Source organism: Panthera leo, chromosome A2, assembly GCF_018350215.1.
Source record: "Panthera leo isolate Ple1 chromosome A2, P.leo_Ple1_pat1.1, whole genome shotgun sequence".
NCBI lineage: Eukaryota > Metazoa > Chordata > Mammalia > Carnivora > Felidae > Panthera > Panthera leo.
The window spans coordinates 50,882,693-50,908,755 of NC_056680.1; the positions used below are offsets into that span (position 1 = coordinate 50,882,693).

The following is a 26,063-nucleotide window of genomic DNA, read 5'->3' on the forward strand; positions in this document are numbered from 1 at the left end:
CAGATCTCTGACTCCCTCTTTCTCTGTCCCTCCCCTGCTTTCTCTCTCTCTCTCTCTCTCTCTCTCTCTCTCTCTCCCTCTCTCGCTGTCTCTCTCTCTCAAAAATATTTAGGGGCTCCTGGGTAGCTCAATCAGTTAAGCATCCGGCTCTTGATTTCAGCTCAGGTCATTATTTCATTGTTCATGGGTTCAAGATTCAGGTGAGCTCTGTGCTGGCCGTGCAGAACCTGCTTGGGTTTTTCTCCCTCCCTTTCTCTCTCTCTCTCTCTCTCTCTCTCTGTCTCTCTCTCTCTCTCAAAAATAAGTAAATAAACTTTAAAAAGTTAAAGAAAATAATAATAAATATTAAAATAAAATACTCAAGACAGTGATAGTTAAGCATCTCTTGATTTCAGCTTAGGTCCTAACCTCATGGTTTTGAGTTCGAGCCCCGTGTCAGGCTCTGCTGACAGCATGGAGCCTACTTGGGATTCTACCCATTCCCCAGTCAATAAATTAATTAATTAATTAAATAATAGGGATGCCTGGGTAGCTCAGTTGGTTGATCATCTGACTCTTGATTTTAGTTCAGGTCACAATCTCACAGTTCTTGGGTTTGAGCTATATTGGACTCTGCACTGACATCGCAGAGCCTGCTTGGAGTTCTCTCTCTCTCCATTCTCTCTGCCCCTCCCCTGCTTGATCGCTCTCTCTCTAAAAATAAACATTTTTAAAAAGTTTTTTAGGGGCACCTGGGTGGCTTAGTTGGTTGGGCGACTGACTTTCGCTCAGGTCATGATCTCACAGTTTGTGAGTTCGAGACCCGCATCGGGCTCTGTGCTGACAGCTCAGAGCTGGAACCAATTTCAGATTCTGTGTCTCCCCCTCTCTCTGCCCCTCCCCTGCTCACACTCTGTGTCTCTCTGTCTCTCGATAATAAATGAACGTTAAAAATTTTTTTTAAGTTTTTTAAAAATAATAAAATATTCAGACTGAGCCAAGTGTTTCATACCAACCAAACTGACTTTCAAGTATATGACAGCAGCAATCTATCCTCAGTGTGCAAGAACTTGGACATTTTTCATTTTTGTTAGCTCTTAAGTATCTATTAAAGGGGCACCTGGGTGGCTCAACCGGTTAAGCATCCAACTTCAGCTCAGGTCATGATCTCATGGTTTGTAAGTTAGAGCCCCACATCAGGCTCTGTGCTGACAGCCTGGAGCCTGCTTCAGATTCTGTGTCTCCCTTTCTTTGCCTCTCCCTCTCTCTCACTCTGTCTCTGTCTCTCGAGGGTAAATAAACATTAAAATTTTTTTAAAAATCTATTAAAAACTGGGGCGCATGGGTGGCTCAATCAGTTAAGCATCCAACTTCAGCTCAGGTCATGATGTTGCAGTTGGTGGGTTTGAGCCCTGCATCAGGCTCTGTGCTGACAGCTCAGAGCCTGGAGCCTGCATCGGATTCTGTCTCCTTTCTCTATCTGCCCCCATCCCACTTGCACTGTCTCTCTCTCTCTCTCAAAAATAAACATTAAAAAAAAAAAAAAAAAAGGAGAAGAATCCATTAAAAACTGAGCTTCAGGGGCACCTGGGTGTCTCAGTCGGTTGAGCATTCCAACTCCTGGTTTCAGCTCAGGTCATGATCCCAGGGCCGTGGGATCGAGCTCCACGTCAGCTCTGTGCTGAGTGTGGAGCCTGCTTGGGATTCTCTCTCTCTTTCTCTCTCTCTCTCTCTCTCTCTCTCTCTCTCTCTGTCCTTCTCCCCCACTTGTGCTCTCTCTCTCTAAAATATTTTTGTTTAATTAGGAAAAAAAAGAAAAAGCTTCAGACAAACTGTCTTGAGAAACATCAACAGAAAATCTGGTAGTGAGTTAATTATATACAGTTAGCTATATGTAGAACTAAGAGTAAATGAGGGATGTAAAGAGAGGTTGTACTATAAAAAAGTTTATGTGGGGCTCCTGGCAGACTCAAGTCAGTGGAGCATGTGATCTGATCTCAGGGTTATAGTTTGAGCCCCATGTTTGGTGTAGAGATTACTTAAAATCTTTAAAAATAAATGATTTATGTGACCTAGGCAAGATCGATATAGTACAACTAAAAAATATAAGCTGAAAAGAGTATATTTTTAGTGATCATATTGGTGGCAGTGTATCTGAAGCCTTTAATGTGGGACAAAGCAAATGAATCCAATGTCTTTGACAGGATTCTCAATATAGAAGGGGAAAGGAATTATAGTTCGATGTTAAACCAAAGCCTTTCATGTATCAGTATCAACTCATGAGGATTTTATCACGGATGGATGGATGGATGGATGGATGGATGGATGGATGGTTGGATGGAGGGAGGGCAGGATGGATGGATGGACAGACAGAGAGATATAAACAGATCTGTTGGATGGATCCTATATACATACAAGTTTTGTGTGTCCCTGTCTTAGCTCTATCAACAGGAAAATCTTGGAAATAGGGCTTCTTGGAGAAATTGCTGACTTTGATCTAAGGAAGGAAATGTACAAGATCAGTCTAGAACATCTTGTCATACCTGAGAGGAAGGATACCATCAAAGATAATTAGGGTTAGGTGTAAAAGATTCTCTTTAAAGAGGCCTCTGCTGACCAGTGATGGGACATTTTAACCATTAATGAGGCTAAGAAATGTAATGGAACAAAATACACCAAATATGTTTAAATTCATGAGTTCATAATGGTACCAAAACATAATAATTGTTCATCTCTGGAAGATGTTAGGGAACAAACTCTATTTTTGAAAACTTAAATAAAGGGGAACATCAGTATTTTCCTTGTCTTTCCTACATACATTGTGTGACTGGCCAAGTAGGTTGTAAATACGGGTGTTTCTAGAAGTGTTTCCACAAATACCTGAAGACAGAATGATAGAATTGGAACATCACTGTTTTGTAACTTCTAATGACACAAAAACAGTTGGACATTATGTATCTGATGATGAAAAAAAACCCAAAAACTATGAAGCATTTATTAAAATGCAACACACACACACCTGAATCTGAATAAGCATCTAGATCCAAATACCAATTTGCTGTAAATATAGAGAACAGAGAAATTTGCTCAACTACACCCCAAGCATGAAGCCAGCAAAATTCCATCTGTGGAACACTGCATAACAAATTTCGTCAACAAATTACAAGTAGGGATAAAAAGAAATTAGGTGGGAAAAGACGTAAAAATAAAGTCAAAGCTAAACTATTTTGTTTAAAGTTGTTCACTTGGGTGAAAAACATAAATAAAAGTTGGGAACTGTTTACCATAAAAGTCAAGGTGGTGGTTACTCTGAGAGAAGAAAGGGGATCGTGATTATGGGCAAGTGAAAGATTTCTGGGGTGAATAGCAAGAATCTGTCACTTTGGTAATAGTAGGGTATTTTATAATATTCCATCTACCTGTACATTTGTTTTATGCTGCAACATGTTTAACAAAACAAAAACCAGAGTCTTACCTAGCGCTTCTAAATAGGCAAACGACCCTGCCACTAACCAGCCTGTGATCTTTTGAGCCCAGGGCCTATGTCTGATTTATTTCTGTATTTCCAGAGCTTAGCAGTACCTGACCAGAGCAGACATTCGATTAATGTTTTGTTGAATGCGTAAATGAATTTGAAGAAGCCTCCAGGCCACTCAGGTTGGATTTCTGTACCTGCTTTGGCACCTAAAGGAGCCTTCCAGCACCTCCAGATCTGTTCAGGTGCCAGCAGCTGGCATTACCAGTCCTTTTGCTGTGCCTAAGTGGACTTGAAAGGGATTTCAAACTGGAGCTCCATTTGAAGCTTTGAGTCTCGTGAGTTCTACCAACTTCATGCTTTTGTTACCCTTAGTCATTTCCCAAAACAAGAGTCCTCTGTGTCATCTGGTTCTTGGTGCTCTTGACCCCTTACAATGTGGTTCTTTCTCTGTTCTATCCTTCTCTCCCAACTTTTCTATTGTGCTCTCTGGACACCTCTTTGAGAGACAAATTTTTTATGTGATATGGAAATATGGTTCTCTCCTTAGGACACCACCTCCTTTGCAGCTCTTTTAAGTGGAGGCTCCTCGGGTGCCTGGGTGGCTCAGTTGGTTAAGTGTTTGACTTCAGCTAGGTCGTGATTTCATAGCTCACAAGTTAGAGCCCCACATCGGGCTCTGTGCTAACAGCTCAGAGCCTGGAGCCTGCTTCAGATTCTGTGGTCTCCCTCTCTCTCTGCCCCCACCCCCACTTGTGCTCTCTCTCTCTCTCTCTCTCAAAAATAAATAAAAACATTTAAAAAGTTTTTTTAATAAGTGGAGACTCCTCTTTCATACATCTTTTTGCCTGAAGGTTCTCTCCAAATGTTCCCAAATACATCTTGTCCTTCAGGTAAAAATTCTTGCTCCACTGATGCACACAACACCTGGTTATTGTGCTTGGAGTTTCTTTCTATTTTAGCCTTCACCACTCCCTTTGGTTCTTGGACAGACAACTTTGGCTCATCTGCACCCCAATTTCTGCCACTATTCCCACCATTTGGGTAGACCTCCTACCCAGTGCCTCACATCTCAAAGCTGTCTTTAAGAATTAGAATATTCAGGTCAAGCACCCAGGTTTCTAACCACAATTTCCTCTCCTTCCAGCTCTTTCACATAAACTTTAGTCCCTTATTTTCTCCGTCTATCTGTCCCATCACAGGCTGTCTTTCTGTAAGCAACCTGGATCTCATGGTAGGAGTGAAACACTCTTTTAGGACACTCTGCTTACCTGGCACCTACCTACAAATCTACAGTCAGCCTTCTCTGTGCCTGCCCTCCTGTTGGTTGATGTCTCCATAAATTCATGGTCATCCATCAGTTTTGTGGTCCTTTGGCAGCTCCTGTAGAAACTGTTCCAAACTTTCACCATTTCTTCTACCCCACTGCTCATTCCCTCCTCTCAGTGGACAGTCTTGCCTCCTGCTTCATTGAGAAAATGGATACTATCAGGCAAGAGCTCCCTAAATCTTGTACTTCCCTCTACCCCAAAAAAGGCTTTCTTGCCTCTTCTCAGTCGTTCTCTCTTTACCGTTAAACTCTTACTGGCCATGGGGCACGTGGGTGGCTTAGTCTTAAGTGACCAGCTCTTGATTTCAGCTCAGGTCATGATCTCACAGTTCGTGAGTACAATCCCCACATCAGGCTCTATGCTGACAGTGTGAAGCCTGCGTGGGATTCTCTCTCTTTGCCCCTCCCCTGTTCTCTCTCTCTCCCTCTCTCTCCAAATAAACTTAAAACAAACAAACAAACAAACAAACAAACAAACAAACAAAAACCTCTTACTGGCCATGATCTAGGAACATTCAGAACTGTTTCATATAAAGAAAGATTCCACATCCTGAAATTCAACAATGGTGTCCTTGCTTCCAAATCCAGTAGGCACATTTTTCAGTCCCTAATTCTGAACTTCTTGGCTCCAGTTGACCTTTCCCTTGAACTTGAAACCCTTGGTTTCCATAACACACTTTCATGATTTTCCTCACAGCTCTGATTCTTCCTTTGTTCTCTCCTTTTGGACATTCCTCTGACCTTTATGTGTTGGTGTTTCCAGCATTCACTTCATAGCCCTGTGCTCTTCACACAACACAGTCGCCCTGAGCAAAGCAAAGGCATCTCTGCTTTACATTTCAACCATTATCTGTATGCTCATGCTTCTGGCCCAGATCTGTCTCTTGAGCTCCCAAATCCATCCCAGTCAACTGACTATTGGACAACTCCACTGTGATGTCCTGCATGCTTTTTTTTTTTTTTTTAATTTTCTTTTTCTATGTATTTCTTTAAGTAATCTCTACAACCAACATGGGTCTCGAACTTACAACCCTGAGATCAACAGTCACACACTCCACCAACTGAGCCAACAAGGCACCCCCCACATGCTTATTAAGCTTAGCAAGTCTCTAACTGAATTGGTCATCTTGTTCTGGTGTTATACTGACAATTCTTTCTTGTCCCCCAAGCAAAAAATGTATCCATTATCCTTGGTGCCACTCTCTTACCCTATGTCAATCAATGAGCTACCAAGTGTCTGTTCTACTTCCTAAATAGCAAAATTCTCACCTCTCAGCAGACTCACTGCCACCACCTTGTTCACCTTGTTTTAAGCCAGACTTTTTCTTTCTTTTTCTTTTCTTTTCTTTTCTTTTCTCTTCTTTTCTTTTTTTACTTAGAGAGGACACATGAGCAGGAGAGGGGCAGAGGAAAAGAGAGAGAGAGAGAGAGAGAGAGAGAATCCCAAGCAAGCTCCATCCTGTCAGTGTGGAGCCCAACACAGGCTCAGTCCCACAAACTGTGAGATCATGACCTGAGCTGAAATCAAGAATTGGACACTTAACTGACTGAGCCACCCAGGCACCCAGGCAAGATTTCTGATTTCCCTTTCATTAAAATTGTCTTCCTCTAACTTGGCTCCCTAACAGGGCAACCAGAGTGATCCTCCTGAAATGCAAAATTAATCATGCCCCTCTCTGGCTGAAATCCTCCCTGGTCCCCCATTGCTCTGAACCTGTCTCCAGACTAATCTCTGACCCTCCCTGCTTGCACTTTATAGTTCAGCATTGCCAACTGCTTTTAGTGCTCTGCACATACCATTCTGTTTCTTACCCAGCTCTTTCCTCAAGCTGCCTTCTCTCTCATGAATGGCTTTCCTGACCCTTGCCTGCCTAACTCCTATTCATCCTCCTGTGAAACGGTCTCCTGCTCTACCCACCCCACCAAATGCCATTTAAGGTGTCTCTACCCAGGGCACCCACAATACCCTGTACCTGCCACATTTTACATCATTTTTACATGTTCATCTCCCCAATCAGATTGACACTTAACGTAGGGTCTCTCTTTTGTTCTTTAAGTGCTTAGACTATACTAAGTGCCCAAAATGTATTGAAGACTCAGTTTCCAAGGGCACAAATTATAAATAAATGTAGCTGCCACATGGGACATGTTACAATGTGCCAGAGGCTGTGAAGCAACTCACGTTCCCTCATTTGTTCCTTACAATCCCCTGAGATCACTGTCATCAATTCCATTTATGTAGTGGGGATTTAGAAAGAGGCAAAGGGACCCGTCCAGGGCACACAGGCAGAAAAGGGTGGAGTCATGTTTGCCCTCGTCAGAGTCCTAAGTCCAAAATCAAACCTATGCAGTCAACCAGCACTGTGTAGAGACTTCTAACTGCCTGCTCCATCTATGTCTCCTTTCTCCTTGGAAAGAGAACCACAGTTTTATTTGGCGTGGCATGTGCCCATTAAAGGATTACATTTCAGCTAGGTACATCCCATCCTATGGGATTTCTAGAAGTCTCCGTCAAATGAAATGTGGCCAAATGACTAGAGCTCCAGCAGCCATATTGGGCCATGAGGTGTCCTTGAAACTGGAAGCCAGGATTGAAAATGGCAGCACAGAAAGGTAAGGAGCCTGGGTTCCTGATAATGCTGCAGGCCATATTGGTCATGGTCTGGCTATCTCCAGACTTAATGTGAAAGGAAAATAAGCTCTTGTTAAGCCACAGTGTAGCTCCATTAATATGCAGCCAACTGGTACAAAGGGTAGAATCTCACCCGTCTTGATCCCCTGGGGGCCAACTCAGAGAAGAAGAAACCAGCATGGGTGATATAAAGTGTTTCTTTATTTGAACATCATTCCACCTGCACTGAAGCTCAAATCCAGCAGCAGCAGAAGGGGTCAGGACTGAAATAAATGTTACCAAACTGGACGATGAACAGCGAGGACACATTCAGACAGAACTTACTAATGGGGTGTAGACAACACCAAGCTATCCTAATGACACACAGCACAGGCCCCTGAGATCTGCTGGTCAGAGCTCTGGGAAGGACTATCCCCCTCATTCCCTTCTCAGGAAACTCCATGCCCACCCGAAGGCTAGCCCTCAGCCAGGCAGGGACCTGCGCAAGTTTCTTGTGCTGGGAAGGTCCCAGCTTCTCCGAAGAGAGGGTTCCCCTGTCTCAATCACACTGGAAGCTGGAGAAGGCTGACTTCCCTGTGCCCAAGCAGGAATCTCAAGAAGGCCAAGGAATTTCCCTACAGCCTTGTCTAAAAGTTCTCAGCTTGGATAGTCCAGGCCTGAAAAGAATCAATCCTACCCATGGTCCTCAACCCCTCAGGGAAACCATGTTTTCCTGAGGGGGTACTGGTTCCCAAACAGGAAAGTTTTCACATCCTAGAGATTCACAAGGACTTGACCAACCAGTGCTCTCAACCACCTCCATGTTGTGGCTGCTTCGGCCTCTTCTGAAAGTCCCCAGACCACATAGCAAAGACAACCTATTAGTGCCAGACCCCTCTCATCCAGTCACAACTCGGGGGAGGAGTGCCTCCATGGGCCACTCAAAGGTCAACTTCTTTAAAGAAGCAAGAGTCCCAGGGGCCACACTGAGGTGGGATCTCTGTATTCATCTCCTCCCAAAGGGAAAAGTCAATTTGCCTGCCTTGGCTGAGGGCAAACCACAAACCTCCCCGTGTCCATGATGGCTTCCTTGCCCCTAGAGAGCCATCTGGGCCACAGGGTGATGGTACTTCAGCCTCACGTGGGGCCCCTGCCTGAAGCATTTTCCTCACTCTGCTCCCACCTGTGCTGAAGCCTGAGGGATGGGGCTATGGTTTGGTGCCCACTCCAACCTCTTTCCCTTCCCTGTGTTCCCCTGACACTCCTTCACCTGCCCAACCCTGCTTTCCTAACCCCACCCACACTCCTAGGTGCATCTCTGGGCAGCCCCTTCCTCAGCAAGGTGGCAGCTGGCTGGATGCATGGTGACTTGGAGGCACTCAGACCCCACCTCAAAGGGATTGACATCCCTCTTCCCTCCCACTAACCCACTCCAGTCATGCCCCTGCCCCAAAGAGGTGGGCAGTAGCCTCAGCCTCTGAGGGGTGGTTCTAACATCCCCCCCTCCCACAACAGGGCTCCATTGCCCCCACACTCCCCCAGCAGTCCCCTTGGGGGAACAGGGGCCCTGCACACAGTGCACACACAGCAGCCACTCCTGTTCCTCATTGTCCTGCCCCCATTACCCTCCTCTCCTCCTCATGCCATCCCCCTGCACTCCAGTCTGCTGTCCACACCTCACCTCTCCATTTGCCTCCTTCCCTGTCCCTATTCCTTCTCCATCTTCCTGGCCACCTCCCCACTACCTCCAGGCTCTCTGCATCAGGGTCCCCTCTCCCCTACACTCTTCATCTCTCCTTTCCCCATTTCTCTGCCTCTCCACCCCTTCTCTCCCCTTTCTCATTCTGGCTCTCTCCCATCTCTCCCCCTTCCCAGATACTGGCTCCTGCCCACCCACCCTGTAGCCTGCCAACACTGGGCTTTGGTTTGGATCTTTAAGGAACTCACTTCTGCCCCCCACTGCCTCCCATGAGGCTCCCCAGACCCTCCCATTTAGCACAGGCCCCAGGTGTAGAGCCCCACACTGCAGGTAGAGCCCTGGGGGAGCGGGAGAGGGGAGCATGGGGCTGGAGCCAGAGCACCAGACGAAAGGTGTTTGCCCAGGATGGGGGAGTCGGTGGAGAGGGTGGAAGGTCAAGACTTGGTAAGTTCCAGGTTTCAGGAATCCTACCAGGACCCAGCATCTGACTCCAATTAGGGTCCAGATGGGGGTCTCAGGCAGAGGATTTCTAGGGTCTGTCTTGGAAACCCTCTCAGGTCCAAGTCCTATGGAAATGAACACAAGATTGGCAAATACATGGCACTCGCTGCTTTTCTCCCCTCCTTTGGTTGAGACCCGGATAGGAAGTGATGACAAGCTTCCCCACTGAACCTGCAGAGGCCTCGTGCTCCTGCTACACAGTGGACCAGTACTTCCTTCCAGTACCTGAAGACAGTAGTAGGCACACTAGATGAAACCAACCTGCCACCTGAACTGGGAGCTGAAAGGGGCTGTCCATGTCCCAGGCCAGATGGCTCTACTGCCTGCCAGGTCCACCAGGCAGCGAGGGGAGTTTAGAAACACCTGGAGTCTCCCTCACTTGCTCCCGGCCAAAGGGAAAGGAGACGCCCCCCCATTAGGAGGGGAAAGAGAGAGAAGACTCCCCATCTGCCCCCCGCCACACACACTTACACACACACATACGCGCGTGCACACATACACTCACTCTGTCACACATATGCACGCGCGCACACATACACACACACACACACACACACACACTCATGCCTCAGCTCCAAGCACTGCCCATTGGGCTGCAGACCCTGGGCATACCGCAAGGCGAGAGGTGGGCAAGGGGAGGAAGTGGAGGTAGGGATAGGGTTACAAGGCCTGGGGATGGGGACAGGGGGTACCCTGTTCAGAGGTGACCTGCAAGTTCAAGTTATGCAGAAAAAGTATCAAAGAGGCAAGACAGTCTCTGCCCTTGGCAGATGCCTGGGCTGGGGGCATGAGAAGGGGCAGAGGGGTGATGTATCCCCTAATTCCCCACTCTCGGGCCCCCCTCCCAAACCCCCAGCCCTGACAACAGGGCCAAGAAGTCTGTGCTGTACAAAACAGGCTGGGGTCAAGGGTCCAGTCACTGGTGAGACACCCCAGCAGAGAGGAGGCTGGGCCAGCCCCAGGTTGAGCCCCTTCCAGCCCCAGCTGCCATGATCAGATGCCATCAAGACAGGAGTCCGAGCACCCCCTCCTACTGCCTCCAGAGCCTGTCTGTCCTCAGTCTCTGGGCTGCCCAGGGCCCCAGTCAGCCATTGACAGGGAGGCCCTGTGCTTTCTCCCTCAGTGCAGCTCAGACTCCTTTGGGAGAGGTGAGAACAGGCTGGAGCGGGTGGCAGAGAGGCCCCAGGGAGGCTGGTGGCGCCTGGAGCTCTGTAATGATATGATGGAACCATCATCGGAGGAGAAAAAAATAGGAAAAAGTCCGGTCCACCCTAGGCCAGTGTCTTGAATAAGTTTCTGCAGGAGGCAGGGACCAGAGGAGGCAAGGATACAGCCAGGCAGCAGCCCTCCAGACTGAGGGGGCCTGGGGAACTGGAACCATGGCGTCTCTTCCCCTGGAGACTTTGCAGGGTCCCCAGGCCAGGCTAGGGAGGAAAGGAGAAGCCCAAGGGCCCGGGGCTCCAGCTCCCTTAGGTCAGTTGAGGGAAGAGCAGAATCAGGCCCTCCCCCACACTGCATCCCAGCCCCGATCTCTTCAAAGCCTGGAGCTACAGGCAGGTAGCAGATGAGAAGTCAGTCCTCGATGGGGTCTTCCCCTGGAGCTTGAATGAAGGGATGAGAGGGCAGGCAACGGGAGAAGCTGAGGACAGGTCAATTCCTGGGCTGTGATCCTGGCCCTCAGGGTCCCTGTGAGTGAGCGACGGGACAGGGGAGGACTCCCCATCCGGAGACATCACCCCCTGGCCGCAACACAGAGCTTACTGTAGAGCCCACAAAATCTATGAGAGAGAGAGAGAGAATTGGAGAAAGTCAGAGACTGCCAGGGCATTGGGGCTCCCCTCAGCCACTTCTCAGGTGGGGTGGGCAAAGCTGGGCAGGGAAGTGACCTGCACAGGCTGTGAAATCCCAGCCAGGCCTCTGCCTAGCTGGATGATCTTGAGCCATTTGACCCCTCTGAGTCTCAATTTCCTCATCTATACAATGGTCATAATAGCCTCCTTCACAGAGTGATTCTGAGGGGTGAAAAAGACATAAATAATTATAGCTAAGGGCTTTTTCACAATGTTTAGTGCCTAGTAAATGCTGGAAATGATGGCAATTTATTTTATTTTTTACTTTTGTCCCAGAGGTCTGGCTCAGAACTGAACTGGAGGGATGGAGACCCACAGAGGCTGAGGGAAGGCAAACTGGGGCTCCTTCACATCACTCTTAGCACTGAGAATAGGGCACTTTGGGGAAGGAGGAGAGGACGCTGGCTGGGCCCATCTCACCCATTTGCACCCCCAGACCCCTTCTTCAGAAAGGCGGTGGCTCTTAGTAATGCACTTCTGGAAGCTGCCACCAGAGGGCAGGCCCTGACCTCACACCAAGAGCACAGAAACCACCAGGTGTCAGGGTCTCCAGGGACAGGAGGCTCACAGACAGGTTTTAGCAGCCCAGCAGCCCAGGAGGGCCCCCGAAAAGGAAGCAGGCAGCAGGGAAGAGTCTGGCCTTTGAATTTGGACCTGGGTTCAAATCCTGGCTGCACTGCTTCGGTGACCTTGGGCAAGTTAACTGCACCTCCCTGGGGACTCACCTTTCGCATTTGTAAAATGGTGGCCGTGATGTCTGCTTGATGGGGAGTCTTGAGCAGTGACAGTTTTTTCTGAGTATTCATCAAGTGCCCCTTAATAGACATAATCTTTCTTCTTCACAAGACAGCCCTGTAAGGTGGTACTATTTCCACCACCCTCATTTTATGAAGTGCAGGAAACTAAGGCTCAAGGACATGAAGCCATTTCTTTGATCAACCTGCTTCCCACACAGGGAACCCCACAAGGGTTCCACCACCAAACTAACCTGCCTCCTGCCAGATGAGATAATAAGCCTCACTGCCATTATCCCCATTTTATAGGTGAGAGACTCCAAGAGAGGAATATAATTAATGGAGAGTGCTAAATATACACCCAGCACATGCTAATGTAACATGCAGGGTGCGACTGTGAAAACCACTACTCCTATTTCTCACTGCAGGGAACGCACACGCAGACAGACGGGTATCTGTCCACTGGTGCCATCCCTGCCCACCCCCCACCGCCCCGCCCCCCGGCCCCTTGCTCCAGGGGCAGGGTAGGCTCCTGGCTCAGAAGACCAACCCTTCTTTGGAGAGTAATCTGGCACTGCCATTACAATTGTAAGTGTGCAACTCCACTTCTGAAAAAGCACCCAGAAAACACTGTATATAACAAGGCACAAAGATGTCTAGCCTAGCATTGTCAGTGATGGTAAAATCCTGGAAACCTCCCTACCAGTCCCTAAAAGGAGAATGGTTAAGAAATTACAGTTCCTCCATCTGATGTAATGCTAAGCACTGGATATAAAGGGTTCTCCATAAAAGGATAAAGAAAGATCTTTCAGATATGCTCTAGGGTTGGGCACAAGAAGCAAGGGATTTGTTTAGGATGATGCCTATCCTGTGTTATATTAGCACATAACACTACTATATATTTTATAAAGGGACATATAACATATGTTATGTACATATATGCATAAATATCTGATAACAGTGGTTAGCACTGAGCCTCTGGCCTCATGTGTCAATTTTTTCTTTGCTGTATTTCAGTGTTACTTGATACATACAAAAGTTGATATGTAATATACTACGTATACAAACACCTGTGTGGGCTCACCATGAAAGAACTGTGATCGCCAATAATTTGTACATGCCTACACACCCACATCTCATGCTCCTGGCCTCCCCTCTTCTATCCCAACCACAGATAACCATCATCCTATCTTCTGTATTTATTGTTTCTTTGCTTAAAAAAATATATACAGTACTACCATAAACATATTTATTATTAAGCCACACATTATTTCATGTCTCTTGGTTTCTTATTGAGCTCCATAAAAATATCATTCTGTCATCTTCTGGAACTCTATTTTTTTCCCTCTCTTTCTCAATATTATGTTTCCAGGATGTGTCCATTCTGTTACTTATAACTAAAGTGTATTCATTCATTATGCACTATTCCATAATATGAATATATCGCCATTTATTTATCCATCCTCCTGTCAATGGCCATTGTTTTCAGTAGTTTGCTATTTGAAACTGCTGCTAAGACCGTCCAAGCACATTTCTCATGGGTTTATACTCCTGGTTGGGTCTGCTGGGTCACAGGCATGCAAATGTTGGGATTTGAGGAATAACGTCAAATGGCTTTCACTGCCTGCACCCTTTCCAGCTCTGGTTTTGTCTGAGTACTCTGTGACACCTCTGGGCCCCACCCCCGGCCCCAAGCGCACTCGCCTTTGTTCTCCTGCTTGAGCTCCTCCTGCAGCAGGTCTGTTTGCCGGTTGCCCAGCACGAAGGCGAGGAAGGAGAGGATGAGGGCGTTGAGGATGCCGATGATGGCCAGGATGTACGCCCAGCGCACTGAACAGTCCCCCAGGGAGTACTTCCCGGTCTTGGCCCCACACATGTCCCGGATCGTCTCGGCGTCCCAGCCGTCGGGGAAGATCATGCAGCCCAGCACAAGGCACAGAGCTGAGGGGACGCGAGGCCGGGCACACCGCCATGGTCAGGGAGGAAGAGAGAAGGGGTTGAGTACTCCCCAGAGCCAGAGGACCACCACAGCCCTCCAGGCTGGGCTGCGCAGCCCCCCCCCCCCCCCCCCCCCCCCGCCCACCACCCCCTACCCCACCTCCATCCCCCCACCACTGCCCCCGCCCCGTCCTCCCCCCCCCCCCCCCCCCCCCGCCCCGTCAACCCAAGAGCCTGTTAACCGCTTCTGTGGGTTCCAGAAACTTTAGGGTCTGAGATGGCCTCCTGCCTCGGGGAGCAGAAGCTTTCTGGGACCCATAATGCCCCCATCAAATCAACTCCTCCAGGAAGCCTTGGTGAAAATACAAGAAAATAGTAACTCACGCTCAGCTGCTTCAGCTCCCTTTAGCATCCTGACCATGCTTACCCCCTCCCATCCTCCTCGTTCTTTATTTTTGTCATTCATTCAACAAACATTTATTGAGCGCCATTCCCTTTCCTTCAAGATGCTGGACCTACGTTCTCATTCACGCAGTTGAGTGCTGCTCTCAAAGAAAAGACTGGGGTAAGTTCTTTCACTTACTGGGTGTACAACCTTGGGGATGCCACCTGTCTGTGTCTGTGTCATGGAAATAACAGCACTACCGCACAGGGTGGTGGTGAGGATTAAAGGAAGTCAGGTGTGTAAGGCACTCAGTCCCCGGCATTTTCTCACTGAGGGCCCCGCGTGTGCAGGCACTAGACTGGGCAGGGGATGGGGGCATTGTTTGCACTCCAGCCTCACAGAGTTTGCAGTTAGGCGGGGGAAAGGTCCGTGAGAGCAAAGACATTACAGGGCTGGGGCTCAAATCCTTACTCACGTCTTTTCTAGATGTGGGAACTTAGGCCAGTTCCTTCACCCATGAGCCTATTTTCTCATCTGTAAAATGGGGCTAATGATGGCATCCAAGTCATTGCAAAGATTACAGGAGGCAGCAAATGTAAATGCTTGACATAGTAAATCCCAGATAAATGTTAAATGTTATTATTACTATCATCAAAGCTAGTCATAATGATAAAAAGAATAGTCACATAAATAAGGAAATTATTGGGAAGCAGGGAGCTTAGTTTCAGGCGGTGGAGGAGGGGAAACAGGGAGAGGCCAAGAAGAGGCTTCTACAGAAATAGGCCCCTGCTGGTTCCCCACCTTGGCATCCACTCACCAGTGTTTAGTGACCCACCTCTGCCAATCCAAACCCAAATAGTCTGTCTGGGTAGGCTCTTTGCAGTGCCCAGCCTAGTTGGTGGGACCTAAGTCTGAGCCAAACAGCACAAGCCCCACACAGCCAAAGAGAGCCAACCAGGCTCAGTAAGCAACCGGGGGCTGTGACCTTCCACTCCTGCCATGCGGTGTGAGCAGCTAGCCTTGTGACTTGTGACTGTGTCTGCGGCTTGATGTTGCCCTCTCGGTGTTCGACAGTCCCACCAGCAACAAGGTTACTGTGTCTGAGACCTGAAGGTTCCACACCAGGCCCATGGGGTGCTTAACCTGGGTTTTAGAAGACAGTGATGACAAAGAGAGGGTGGTGGTCAGTGCTGCCCACTGTCTCGGAGGCCCATCTAGTCCCCAGGGTGGGGAGGACGCCCTCAGCCTTGTCACGTGTCTCCCTCACCTATCGTTCAAGCAAGTGCTCCCTAGGCTCCAGACTCCCGTCTATCAGTGCGCCGGGGCCCCTCGCTCTAAGGTTTTGCCTCCTGTAGCCTTCCTCCGTCCTCCTGTGACACGACAGTATTCCCCACATCCCTAGGTTGTGCTCCTCGTCCTGATGCAGGGCTCCCCCTGCAGGGCTCCCCCTCCTGCATCAGGTCACAGCACCGTGACCACACACACATTTAGGGCTGTGTCCCCTCTCCCCGTGCTTGCCTGCTGCGAAAGGGTTCTTGGCAAACGGAGACGGCAAATGCAAGAAGCCCTGGGGTGAGAATGAGCTTGGGGGAGCTAAAGAATCCCACAAGTTCGAAGATGCACTTTGGCTACCCAAATGGAGAGGTAAGCTCAGGGGGAAATCGGGGCTGGAGATGTAAATTTGGGAGCTGTGGGAAGGTTAATCCCTGGGACTGGAGTTCTGGATACAGAGAAGGCCTAGGACTGAGCGCTTGGAAGGGAGGAGAGGAGGAGCCTACGGAGAACGTCCATCCGCCCACCTCCCCAAATATCCCAGATATTTTGCAAGGCCCTCCAGGCCCCTGTCGGAGACGAGAGGAGGTTCCAACGCCGGGGTCGGGGAAGGGGAGCGAAGGAGCGCCCTGGGTATCTGAGGGCTCCGGCCCAGGAGGCGCGCTCCCGCCTCCTCAGCGAAAGGCTGGGGGTGACGAAAAGAGCCTGGGCATGGGCCAAGTCCACCCAGCCCCTCCGTTTCCCCTCCCCACAGGCCGCATTTCCTCTCCAGCCCAGAGCGTCGCCGTTTCCATGGAGACGGCGCCCGCACCCAGAGCTCCCGGCGGCACAGCCGGGCTCGCAGGGCGGGCCTCTCCCTTTGGCAGCTCCGCGCTCAGCCCTCAAGGACTTTCCTTCCCGTGGCCCTGCGCCCGCACGCTCTCGCTCTCACCGCCCACGTGCCTCTCTCAGTCGCGTGCCTCCCCATTCCTTTCTCTTGTCCACCCTTTCATCTTTCTTGTTCTGCATTTGTCTCTTGTTCTGCTACTGTCTCTCGGGCATGTCTGCATCGCGCTCAAGGGTTGGCCTCGACCCTCCCTCTCCCCTTGTCTGGTTAGATCTCTCTGCATTTAACATTCTTTCATCAGCCCTCCTCTTCTCTCATCCTTTTCTCGCTTCTCTTCCTTCTCTGGATCTAGCACCTGGCCCTTTTCTCTCTCCGGCTCTCCCTTCGAACACTGCACACGTAAATCCCGAGGGCCAGTAATGTGCCGGACATTGTGCAGGATGCTGGGGCCCCTGGAGGCGTGGTCTTCAGAAGAGGTGTGTGGAAGAAATAAAATCAAGTCAGTACACAAACAGAATGCTTATGCATGTCAAGGAGTGCTTGCAAGGAAGCACACTCGGGGTGGAGACCCAGAATAACAGGATGCTGGGAGAGGGAGGGGGTGGACCTCTCCATCTCTAACCCACTCTCTCTGCCTTCTCTGTTCTGCAGCATTGTAGGTGGTGGCTATGGGGCGCCCAAGGCTGCTCAGGGAATGGGAAACACCCAGAAGTCAAGCAAATGGAGAAAAACCAATCAGATGGCTTCCCTGGACCTGGGAGAAGAGAGGAAAAGACCACTAGGGACAGCCTTAAACAAGGAAGTGACAAAGAGTTTCAACCATCAGGAGATAGAATGACTCCAGGTAAGGCAGGTTTCATCCCCATGTGCTGAATGAGGAAACTGAGGCTGAAGTCTTTGGAGTCTGAGTTCGAGTCTCTTTTGGAAATAATGAGCTGGCTGCTTTGAATCACACACACAGGTGTGGGGTGCCATGTGGGGTAGGGCTTCTCAAAGGAAGCATTTTTGACATTTCACCTGATAATATTTCATGATGGGGGGCTGTCCTGTGCCTTGTGGGATGTGGCACATCTCCCCCCGCCCCACACCCCACCCCTGCCGTCATCATAAAAAACATCTCCAGATATTGCCAAATGTCCCCTGGGGGGGGGGGGTGGGAGGGGGGCCAACCTGTCCCTGGCTGAGAACCACTAGTATGGGGAAGGGGCCCTCTGATGGGGCATCTCTATCCATTACCCTTCAGTCCACTGACTTCCCCTGCTCCAAGCAGCCAGAAAGTGTTGTGACAAAATTAATAATATGAATATTCATAATATGATAATAATGTTAACAAAGAGCATTGAGTGCTTACCTACATGCCAGGGTGCAGAGCTCCTGACACCATGATCTTGTTTAATGCTATTACAAATCTATAAGGTAGGGAAAATCATGATCCTCATTTTATAGATGAGAAAACAGGTTCAGAGGAAACACGTATCATATCTCATGACACAGAGCTAGTCAGTGGTGGGATCTGTATTTAAACCCAGACAGGTCTTTACTTAACATTTTTCTTTTAATAGCCTCACTTTTTAACTTAGAGGCATTTACTTAAAAAGTAAGCTTTATATCACTATCATAGAAAAGGAAACCAGGATCATTTGCCACAAATAGAAGGAAACTATAAATATAATGAAACCAAAACAACGTTCTTAGATCCTAGCTGGATACTTTTGCCTGCCAAATGCTCTGAGCATTCTCTCTCTGTTTAAGAGGTTTAATAGTGTGTGAGGAATTAAGGAAATACTAGCACCAAACTGAGCCTTTCTCCTTGAAGCCATGAGACACTGCCCACCTTGCATGGCCTCAAAAGGAAGCTGAACTCCATTCTTCACTATGTTGCTTTAGGCAAAGTTGGTTTACCACTCTGGGCCTTGGTTTCTTCATCTGTAAAATGGGATCATGACATCCACCCCACTTATTTCATAGCACTTTTGTGAGAATCAACTGGCAGGTGAGAAGAGGTATGCAAATTATTCCTGGTGAAGTGGGGACAGGTCATGGCAACTCTTGGGGAAGTGGAAAAAAAATTTGGACAAAAGAGATAAGTCTTTTTCCAGATAGTCAAGAACGGTGAACAGTCGCTGCCTGTGGAAGGTGATTAGCTTAATTTTTACACATAATCATGACAGAGACCAGTACTTTGCTACTATATCTGTTCATCCCTCTTCCTTACTATTATAGCCCCCAGTTTTTGCTGAGAACTTGACCATCAAAAATAAAGCTTCCAGCTACCTTTGCAGCTACATGACTAGGCCACATGAGTAGGTAAAAATGCATGCAGATGTGCTATGTGTCTTCACGGAAAATAACTTTATATAAACAGATTTGTAAGGTTGCTAGAATGTGCTCTTTGCCCCTTTTTCGTCACCCATTCCTCCATCCTGCTGCCTGGAATGCAGAGGTGATGGCTAGGGCTCTAGCAACCATCTTCAACTATGAGGACAAGGGCCTTACCCAAGAGTGGTGAAGCAGAGCTCTAAAAAGAGCTCTTGACTTCAGGGGCTACAATACCAGCTCTGGACTGTCTAACTCTTGGGCATTTGTTTTATATAAGAGACTGAACCTTGGGTCATTAGACCACAATTATTTGGGGTTTTCCTATCACATGCAGCCAAATCTAGTCCTAACTGTTATAGTAATGTGTTATTCCTTTTAAAGTTTGTATCACATATATGTATTGGGAGAACAGCTTTTTAATTGTGTGTCCTTGGGCAAGTCACTGCACCTCTCTGAACCTCCGTTGTGTCATCATAGGGATGGTGATATTTACTTCTTAAGGCCACAACGTATATTGGGTGGTCACCATCATCACTGTAATGGGGGTATGTCTCATTGTTTGTAGCGTGTGAAGGTGGGACATCTACTCTGCTTGGAGAACAACATGGCAGTATCTATAAGAATCGTACATGCACTTATCCCTGACTCAAAAATGTACCCTATGGGGGCACCTGGGTGGCTTGGTCGGTTAAGCGTCCGACTTCGGCTCAGGTCATGATCTCACAGTCCGTGAGTTCGAGCCCCGCGTCGGGCTCTGTGCTGACAGCTCAGAGCCTGGAGCCTGTTTCAGATTCTGTGTCTCCCTCTCTCTCTGCCCCTCCCCCGTTCATGCTCTGTCTCTCTCTGTCCCAAAAATAAATAAAAAAACGTTGAAAAAAAAAAATTAAAAAAAAAAAAATGTACCCTATGGCTGAACTTGTGCGTGTACACAGAGGATGTGTATGGAGTATATTCACTGCACCGCCATCTTTATAACAAAGGACTGCAATGTCTATTAAGAGGGAACTGATTAAATAAAGGCTGGTATATCCATGCCATGGAATACTGCAAAGCTATTAAAATAAGTGGAGAACAATTGTATACACTGTCATGGAAAACCTTCTAAGATATATTAAGAAATTTTAAAAATCAAGGTTCACATTACAATGTATAGTATAATCCCATCTATGGCTTTAAGAAGGATGTACCTTTTTTTTTTTTTTTTTTTTTTTTTTTTTTAGTGTTTATTTATTTTTGAGAGAGAGACAGAGTGTGGGCAGTGGAGGGGCAGAGAGAGGGAGACACAGAACTGGAAGCAGGCTTCAGGTTCTGGGCTGTTAGCACAGAGCCCAACGTGGGGCTCAAACTCATGAACTATGAGATTGTGACCTGAGCCAAAGTCGGAGGCTGAACCAACTAACCCACCCAGGCACCCCAAGAAGGATGTATGTACCTTCTTACAAGGTAGAACAGGTAGAAGGAATGAGCATCTGTGAGGACTGACACAGGAAGCTTTCTGACACGTGATGTCTGCTGCAACAAACAGCTGAAACGTAATTTTAAGTAGGCTCCATGCCCCACATGGGGCTGGAACTCACAGCCCTGAGATCAAGAGTCACATATTCTACCCACTGAGCCAGCCAGGCACCCTAGCAATTGTCATTTTAAAAAGTCAAGCATTGGGGCGCCTGGGTGGCTCAGTCGGTTAAGAATCCGACTTCGGCTCAGGTCACGATCTCGCGGTCCGTGAGTTCGAGCCCTGCATCAGGCTCTGGGCTGATGGCTCAGAGCCTGGAGCCTGCTTCCGATTCTGTGTCTCCCTCTCTCTCTGCCCCTCTCCTGTTCATGCTCTGTCTCTCTCTGTCCCAAAAATAAATAAACGTTAAAAAAAAATTTTAAATAAATAAACGTTAAAAAAAATTAAAAATAAAATAAAATAAAAAGTCAAGCATATAGTGTTTCAGGCACTGTTCTAACTGCTCTATGTTTATGAATGAATTGTTATCCCCATTTGTATAGATGAAGAAACAGGCCCCAAAAGGTTAAGTGATGTGCCCAAGGTCACACAGCTAGAGATAGTAGAGCTGGGGTGCATACTCTGAACCACCTCTCCTCTCTAATACATTAGCAGGTAGACAGCCACACATAGGCATGTTCTCTCTTGTTTCAAAAAGGCAGGGGGCAGTCCTTACACACAGTGGGATGTTATTCAGCCTTAAAAAGGAAGCAAATTCTGACACACACTACAACATGGAGGAACCGTGAGGACATTATGTTCAGTGAAATGTACTAGTCACAGAAAGACAAATACTGTAAGCTTCCACTTATATGCTGTCCCTAGAGGAGTCAAATTAACAGAGACAGAAAGTAGGAAGGTGGTTGCCAGGGGCTGGGGGAGGGGTGTGGGGGGTTAGTGTTTAAAGGGAACAGAGATTCAGTTTTGCTAGATGAAAAAGAGTTCTGGAAGAGAGAGATGGATGTGGTTCACGACATGGTGAATGTCCTTAACACCAAGGAATTGTGCAGTTAAAAAATGGTTAAAATGGTACATTTTATGTTATGTGTATTTTACCATGAGAGAGTGAGAGGGAGAGAGAGGAAGAAAGTAAGTAGGGGCAACACAAAAATGACATGATATATTTACCTCATGGACATGTATGTGCACAGAAAAAGATCTAGGGGAAATGGAAATTAAATTTATAAGAGTGGTGGCCTCTGGGCAGGGAGGGCGTGAGGACTTTAGCCTTTATGTAATGTTTCAGCTTTTCACGGAGTGAACATATTCATGTATTACTCGTGAAATTTAAAAACATCATCTGGGCACCTCAGTGGCTCAGTCAGTTAAGCATCCGACTCAGTTACAGCTCAGGTCATGATCTGGAGGTTCATGGGCTCGAGCCGCACATCAGGCTCTACACTGACAGTGTGGAGCCTGCTGCTTGGGATTCTCTCTCCCTCTCCCCTTCTCTGTCCCACTCCACCCCCAACTTTCTCAAAATAAACAAACTTTAAAAGATTAAATGAATGAATAAAAATATTGATTTTTCAAAGAATACACATAAACTTGCATATCTATAAACATTTCTAGAAGTATACAGAAGTAATTTAATGATGGATGCCTCAGAGATGTGGCCTAGGGGGGTGGAGAGGGGGACACTCTTCATTCTGTGCCTTCCTATACTGGTGAAAGTGTCTAACATCTGCACATAACAAAAACTATATTATTACGGACAATCCTTATCCATCTATGCCAGACCATGAAATCCTCTTAAGTTTTTAAAAAATAATTAAGAAACTAAAAGAGAGTTAAAGGAAAGAATGATACTTGAGTTTGGGAATTAAACTTGGGTGAGACCAAAAGTAGTGAAGAATTAATGAGAGAAAATATACGATACACTCAGGTGTTTATTTTCTTTAAAGCTTGTGCTGTAAATGTGCCTTTATGTAAAGCTTTTTAATGATGCATTTTATGCTTAGCTATTTTAATAGCATTTCATTATAACACTGTTACACCATCCTCAAGGGACATTCGCTGAGCTGGGCACTCCCGAGAGGCCTCTGTTTTTGCTCAGCTGCCTGCGCCATGCCTGACATGCCACAGCTGTTACCCTTTACTGAGGGGTCAGACAGGATGTCCCCAGGGCTTTTTGTCCCTAGGCAGACTCCACAGAGGCTTGCTATAGACTGAATTATGTCCCTACAAAATTCATACGTTGAAGCCCTAACCCCCAGTGGGATGGTATTTGGAGGTGATTAGGGTTTGGTGAGGTCTCATGATGGGATTAGCACCCCTATAGGAGGAGACACCGGAGAGCTTGCCCCCCCCGCCACCTCGTCAGCTCACAGCCAGAGGGTGCCTCTGCAAGGCAGGGGAGGGGGACTCTCACCAGAGCAAGACCTTGCCCGAGGAAGAACAAATGCTGTGAGCGTCAAGTTGCTACATCTGAGAGCCATACGGCTGAGAAAAAGTGTGATTCCATTCATATACAGTTCAAAAACAGGCAAAACTAACCTCCAGGATGAAAACTCAGGATAGTGATTACCTTTGGGTAGTGACTGAAGGGGCCATCAGGTTCCTGGTCTGTATGCTATTTCCACAGGCACGTTCACTTTGTGCAAATTCTCTGAGCCTCAGAGGTAATGATTTTTGTGCTTTTCTCTAAATATGTTATACTTCAATAAAAGCCAACTTTAAAAAAGGCTACATATGTAATGTGTCATAAGTAAACAGAAGAAAGAACCTAAATGCCCACCGATAAACCACAGGTTAGACAGAGCACATCTGTGCAATGGCACACCACGTAGTCCTGAAAGGGACAAAGGAAGCCTTGGTGTGCTGATGTGGGATGGCATGTGGGTGTGCTAAGTGAAAGACAAAGTCCAGAGCAATGTATGTGGCACGATGCTAGCATTCTCTAAGGAGTGGGGAAAGAGTGTGTGTGTGTGTGTGTGTGTGTGTGTTCTTCCATGGACATAAATATTTCTGGAAGAGTTTACAAGACACTGATAACCTTGATTACTTTTTTTTAAGTTTATTTATTTTGAGAGAGAGAGAGAGAGAGAGAAAGCATGAGTCTAGGAGGGGCAGAGAGAGGGAGGGGGAGAGAGAGAATCCCTAGTAGGCTCCACGCTGTCAGCACAGAGCTGGATGCGGAGCTCGATCTCACGAACTGTGAAAACTCACGCCCCAGACTTGGTTACTTCTAGGGAGGGGAACTGAGTGTCTGGAGGACAGGAGGGGAGGGAGACATTGTACTGACAACCTGCTGCACATTTTGGATTCAGAGCCATGTGAAAGAGTGACCCACTGAAGCCATAAGGTGGGCAGGAGCTGTCTACTAGTAGGTGACTATTGCCAGAGATTCTCACTCACTTGCAATGAAATAATGAAAGCAACAAAAATGGCAATGCACAGCCCAAATGTAACTCTCAGAAATAATGGGTTAGTCACAAAAACATAAAAATGAAAATCTCTAAACCCCTTTTGACTGAGCTTGCCAATTTCTGGGAATTTATCCTAAGAAAACCCTCATGGATATGCTCTAAGTTTTGGCTACAAGGATGTCCATCATGTGGTTCCCTATAAGAGAGAGAAGAGGAGGAGAGGGAGAAATAATAAAGGAAGAACAGAAAGAAAGAAGCAACTTATTTCCCAGCAATATGGGAATATAGCTCTTTCATAACTTGGAATACCACTTAGCTATGAAACTTTAATATAAATTTGCTCAGGCAGCTATTGAAGAAGACTTAATGATACAGAAAATACTTATGATATGTTAGGTTTCCAGAGGCTGTAGAAATTAATGCACTATAATTTCACTTTGGGAAAAAATAGTTACATAGCTACAGCAAATAGTTATATAGAATTTACCGTGGCAGACACTATAGTACTTTACACACCTTAGATCATTTAATCTGCACAACAATCTGCATTATTATTTTCTTTTCCCAGAGGAGGACACTGAGACACAGAGAGGTTATCTAAGTTATCCAAAGTCACAAAACTGGTAAGTTGCAAAACCAGCCAGCAAAAGGCTGAACCCAGAGAGTCTGGCTCCAGAGCCTGCTCATAATGAGTACTCTATATAGTCTTATGAGTGTAGGCCAAGCAGTTAAGAATGACTGCTTCTAAACAATCAGCAAAACTAAAAGGCAACCAATGGAATGGGAGAAGATGTTTGCAAACGACATATCAGAGAAAGGGTTAATATCCAAAATCTATAGAGAACTTATCCAACTCAACACCCAAAACACAAATAATCAAGTGAAGAAATGGGCAAAAGACATGAATAGACACTTCTCCAAAGAAGACATCCAGACGGCCAACTGACACATGAAAAAATGCTCAACATCACTCATCATCTGGGAAACACAAATCAAAACTACACTGAGATACCACCTCACACCTGTCAGAATGTCTAACATTAACAACTCAGGCAACAACAGATGTTGGCGAGGATGCGGAGAAAGAGGGTCTCTTTTGCATCGTTGGTGGGAATGCAAACTGGTGCAGCCACTCTGGGAAACAGTATGGAGGTTCCTCAAAAAATTAAAAATAGAACTACCCTATGACCCCGGAATTGCACTACTAGGTATTTATCCAAGGGATACAGGTATGCTGTTTCGAAGGGACCCCCCAATGTTTATAGCAGCACTATCGACAATAGCCAAAATATGGAAAGAGCCCAAATGTCCATCGATGGATGAATGGATAAAGAAGATGTGATATATATATATATATATATATATATATATATATATATATATATATATATATATATACACACACAATGGAGTATTACTTGGCAATCAAAAGAATGAAATCTTGCCATTTGCAACTATGTGAATGGAACTAGAGGGTATTATGCTAAGCGAAATTAGAGAAAGACAAATATCCTATGACTTCACTCATACGAGGACTTTAAGATACAAAACAGATAAACATAAGGGAAGGGAAGCAAAAAGAATATAAAAACAGGGAGGGGGGACAAAACATAAGAGACTCTTAAATATAGAGAACAAACAGAGGGCTGCTGGAGGGGTTGTGGGAGGGGGGATGGGCTAAATGGGTAAGGGGCTTAAGGAATCTACTTCTGAAATCATTATTGCACCATGTGCTAACTAACTTGGATGTAAGTTATAAAAAATAAATAAATTATAGAAAGTAAAAAAAAAAAAAAAGAATGCTTCTGGGAGCGTGAGATTACAGATGTAGTTTTGTTCATCTATAGTCCCCAGTTTTTCTACAAAGAACAGTGATGACTTTACAAAGCAGTAAAGGTCTTAGGAAAGGGGAGGAACACAGAGCAGCAATCCAGCATAGAACACACGGCCAGCTGCTTGCATTGCCTGTGAGTCCCTCCTTCAGGTTTAGAAAAGGATCAGGCTGCATTTGGAGCTGAGAGGAGCCCAGTGAAGAGTTTGCATCCGCATTGAGATCCCAGCACTCCAATGAATTGCTTCCCCAGTCCCCGGTGCAGTCATGACCAGTGGCAACAACCTCTGACAGGCTGACCCTCCAAGGGAAGGAGGGTGTCTACAGGCCCCTGCTCCTAAGTCTGAGCACTGGTTCTGCTCCCCCAAGACAAGCGAGACTGTAACAGTCAGTTCCTACAGGTCAGCTCCAACCCACTGGATTTGTGTAGATCGAGGCCCAATCTTAGTG

The 26,063-nt window shown here is 46.9% G+C and overlaps 1 protein-coding gene across 1 annotated transcript in view; it reads right to left on the reverse strand.

The window, feature by feature from the left end:
• Positions 1–10,145: 10,145 nt before the first annotated feature.
• The window catches only part of LHFPL4 (LHFPL tetraspan subfamily member 4), a 29,193-nt gene continuing 13,275 nt past the window's right edge, over positions 10,146–26,063 (reverse strand). Inside the window, exons 2-3 of the mRNA XM_042927542.1 lie at positions 13,884–14,120; positions 10,146–11,373 (exon numbers count right to left, since the gene is read on the reverse strand). Of these exons, the coding sequence (XP_042783476.1) occupies positions 11,273–11,373; positions 13,884–14,120 (338 nt within the window). The 3' untranslated portion in view covers positions 10,146–11,272. The remainder of the gene's footprint in view (positions 11,374–13,883; positions 14,121–26,063) is intronic.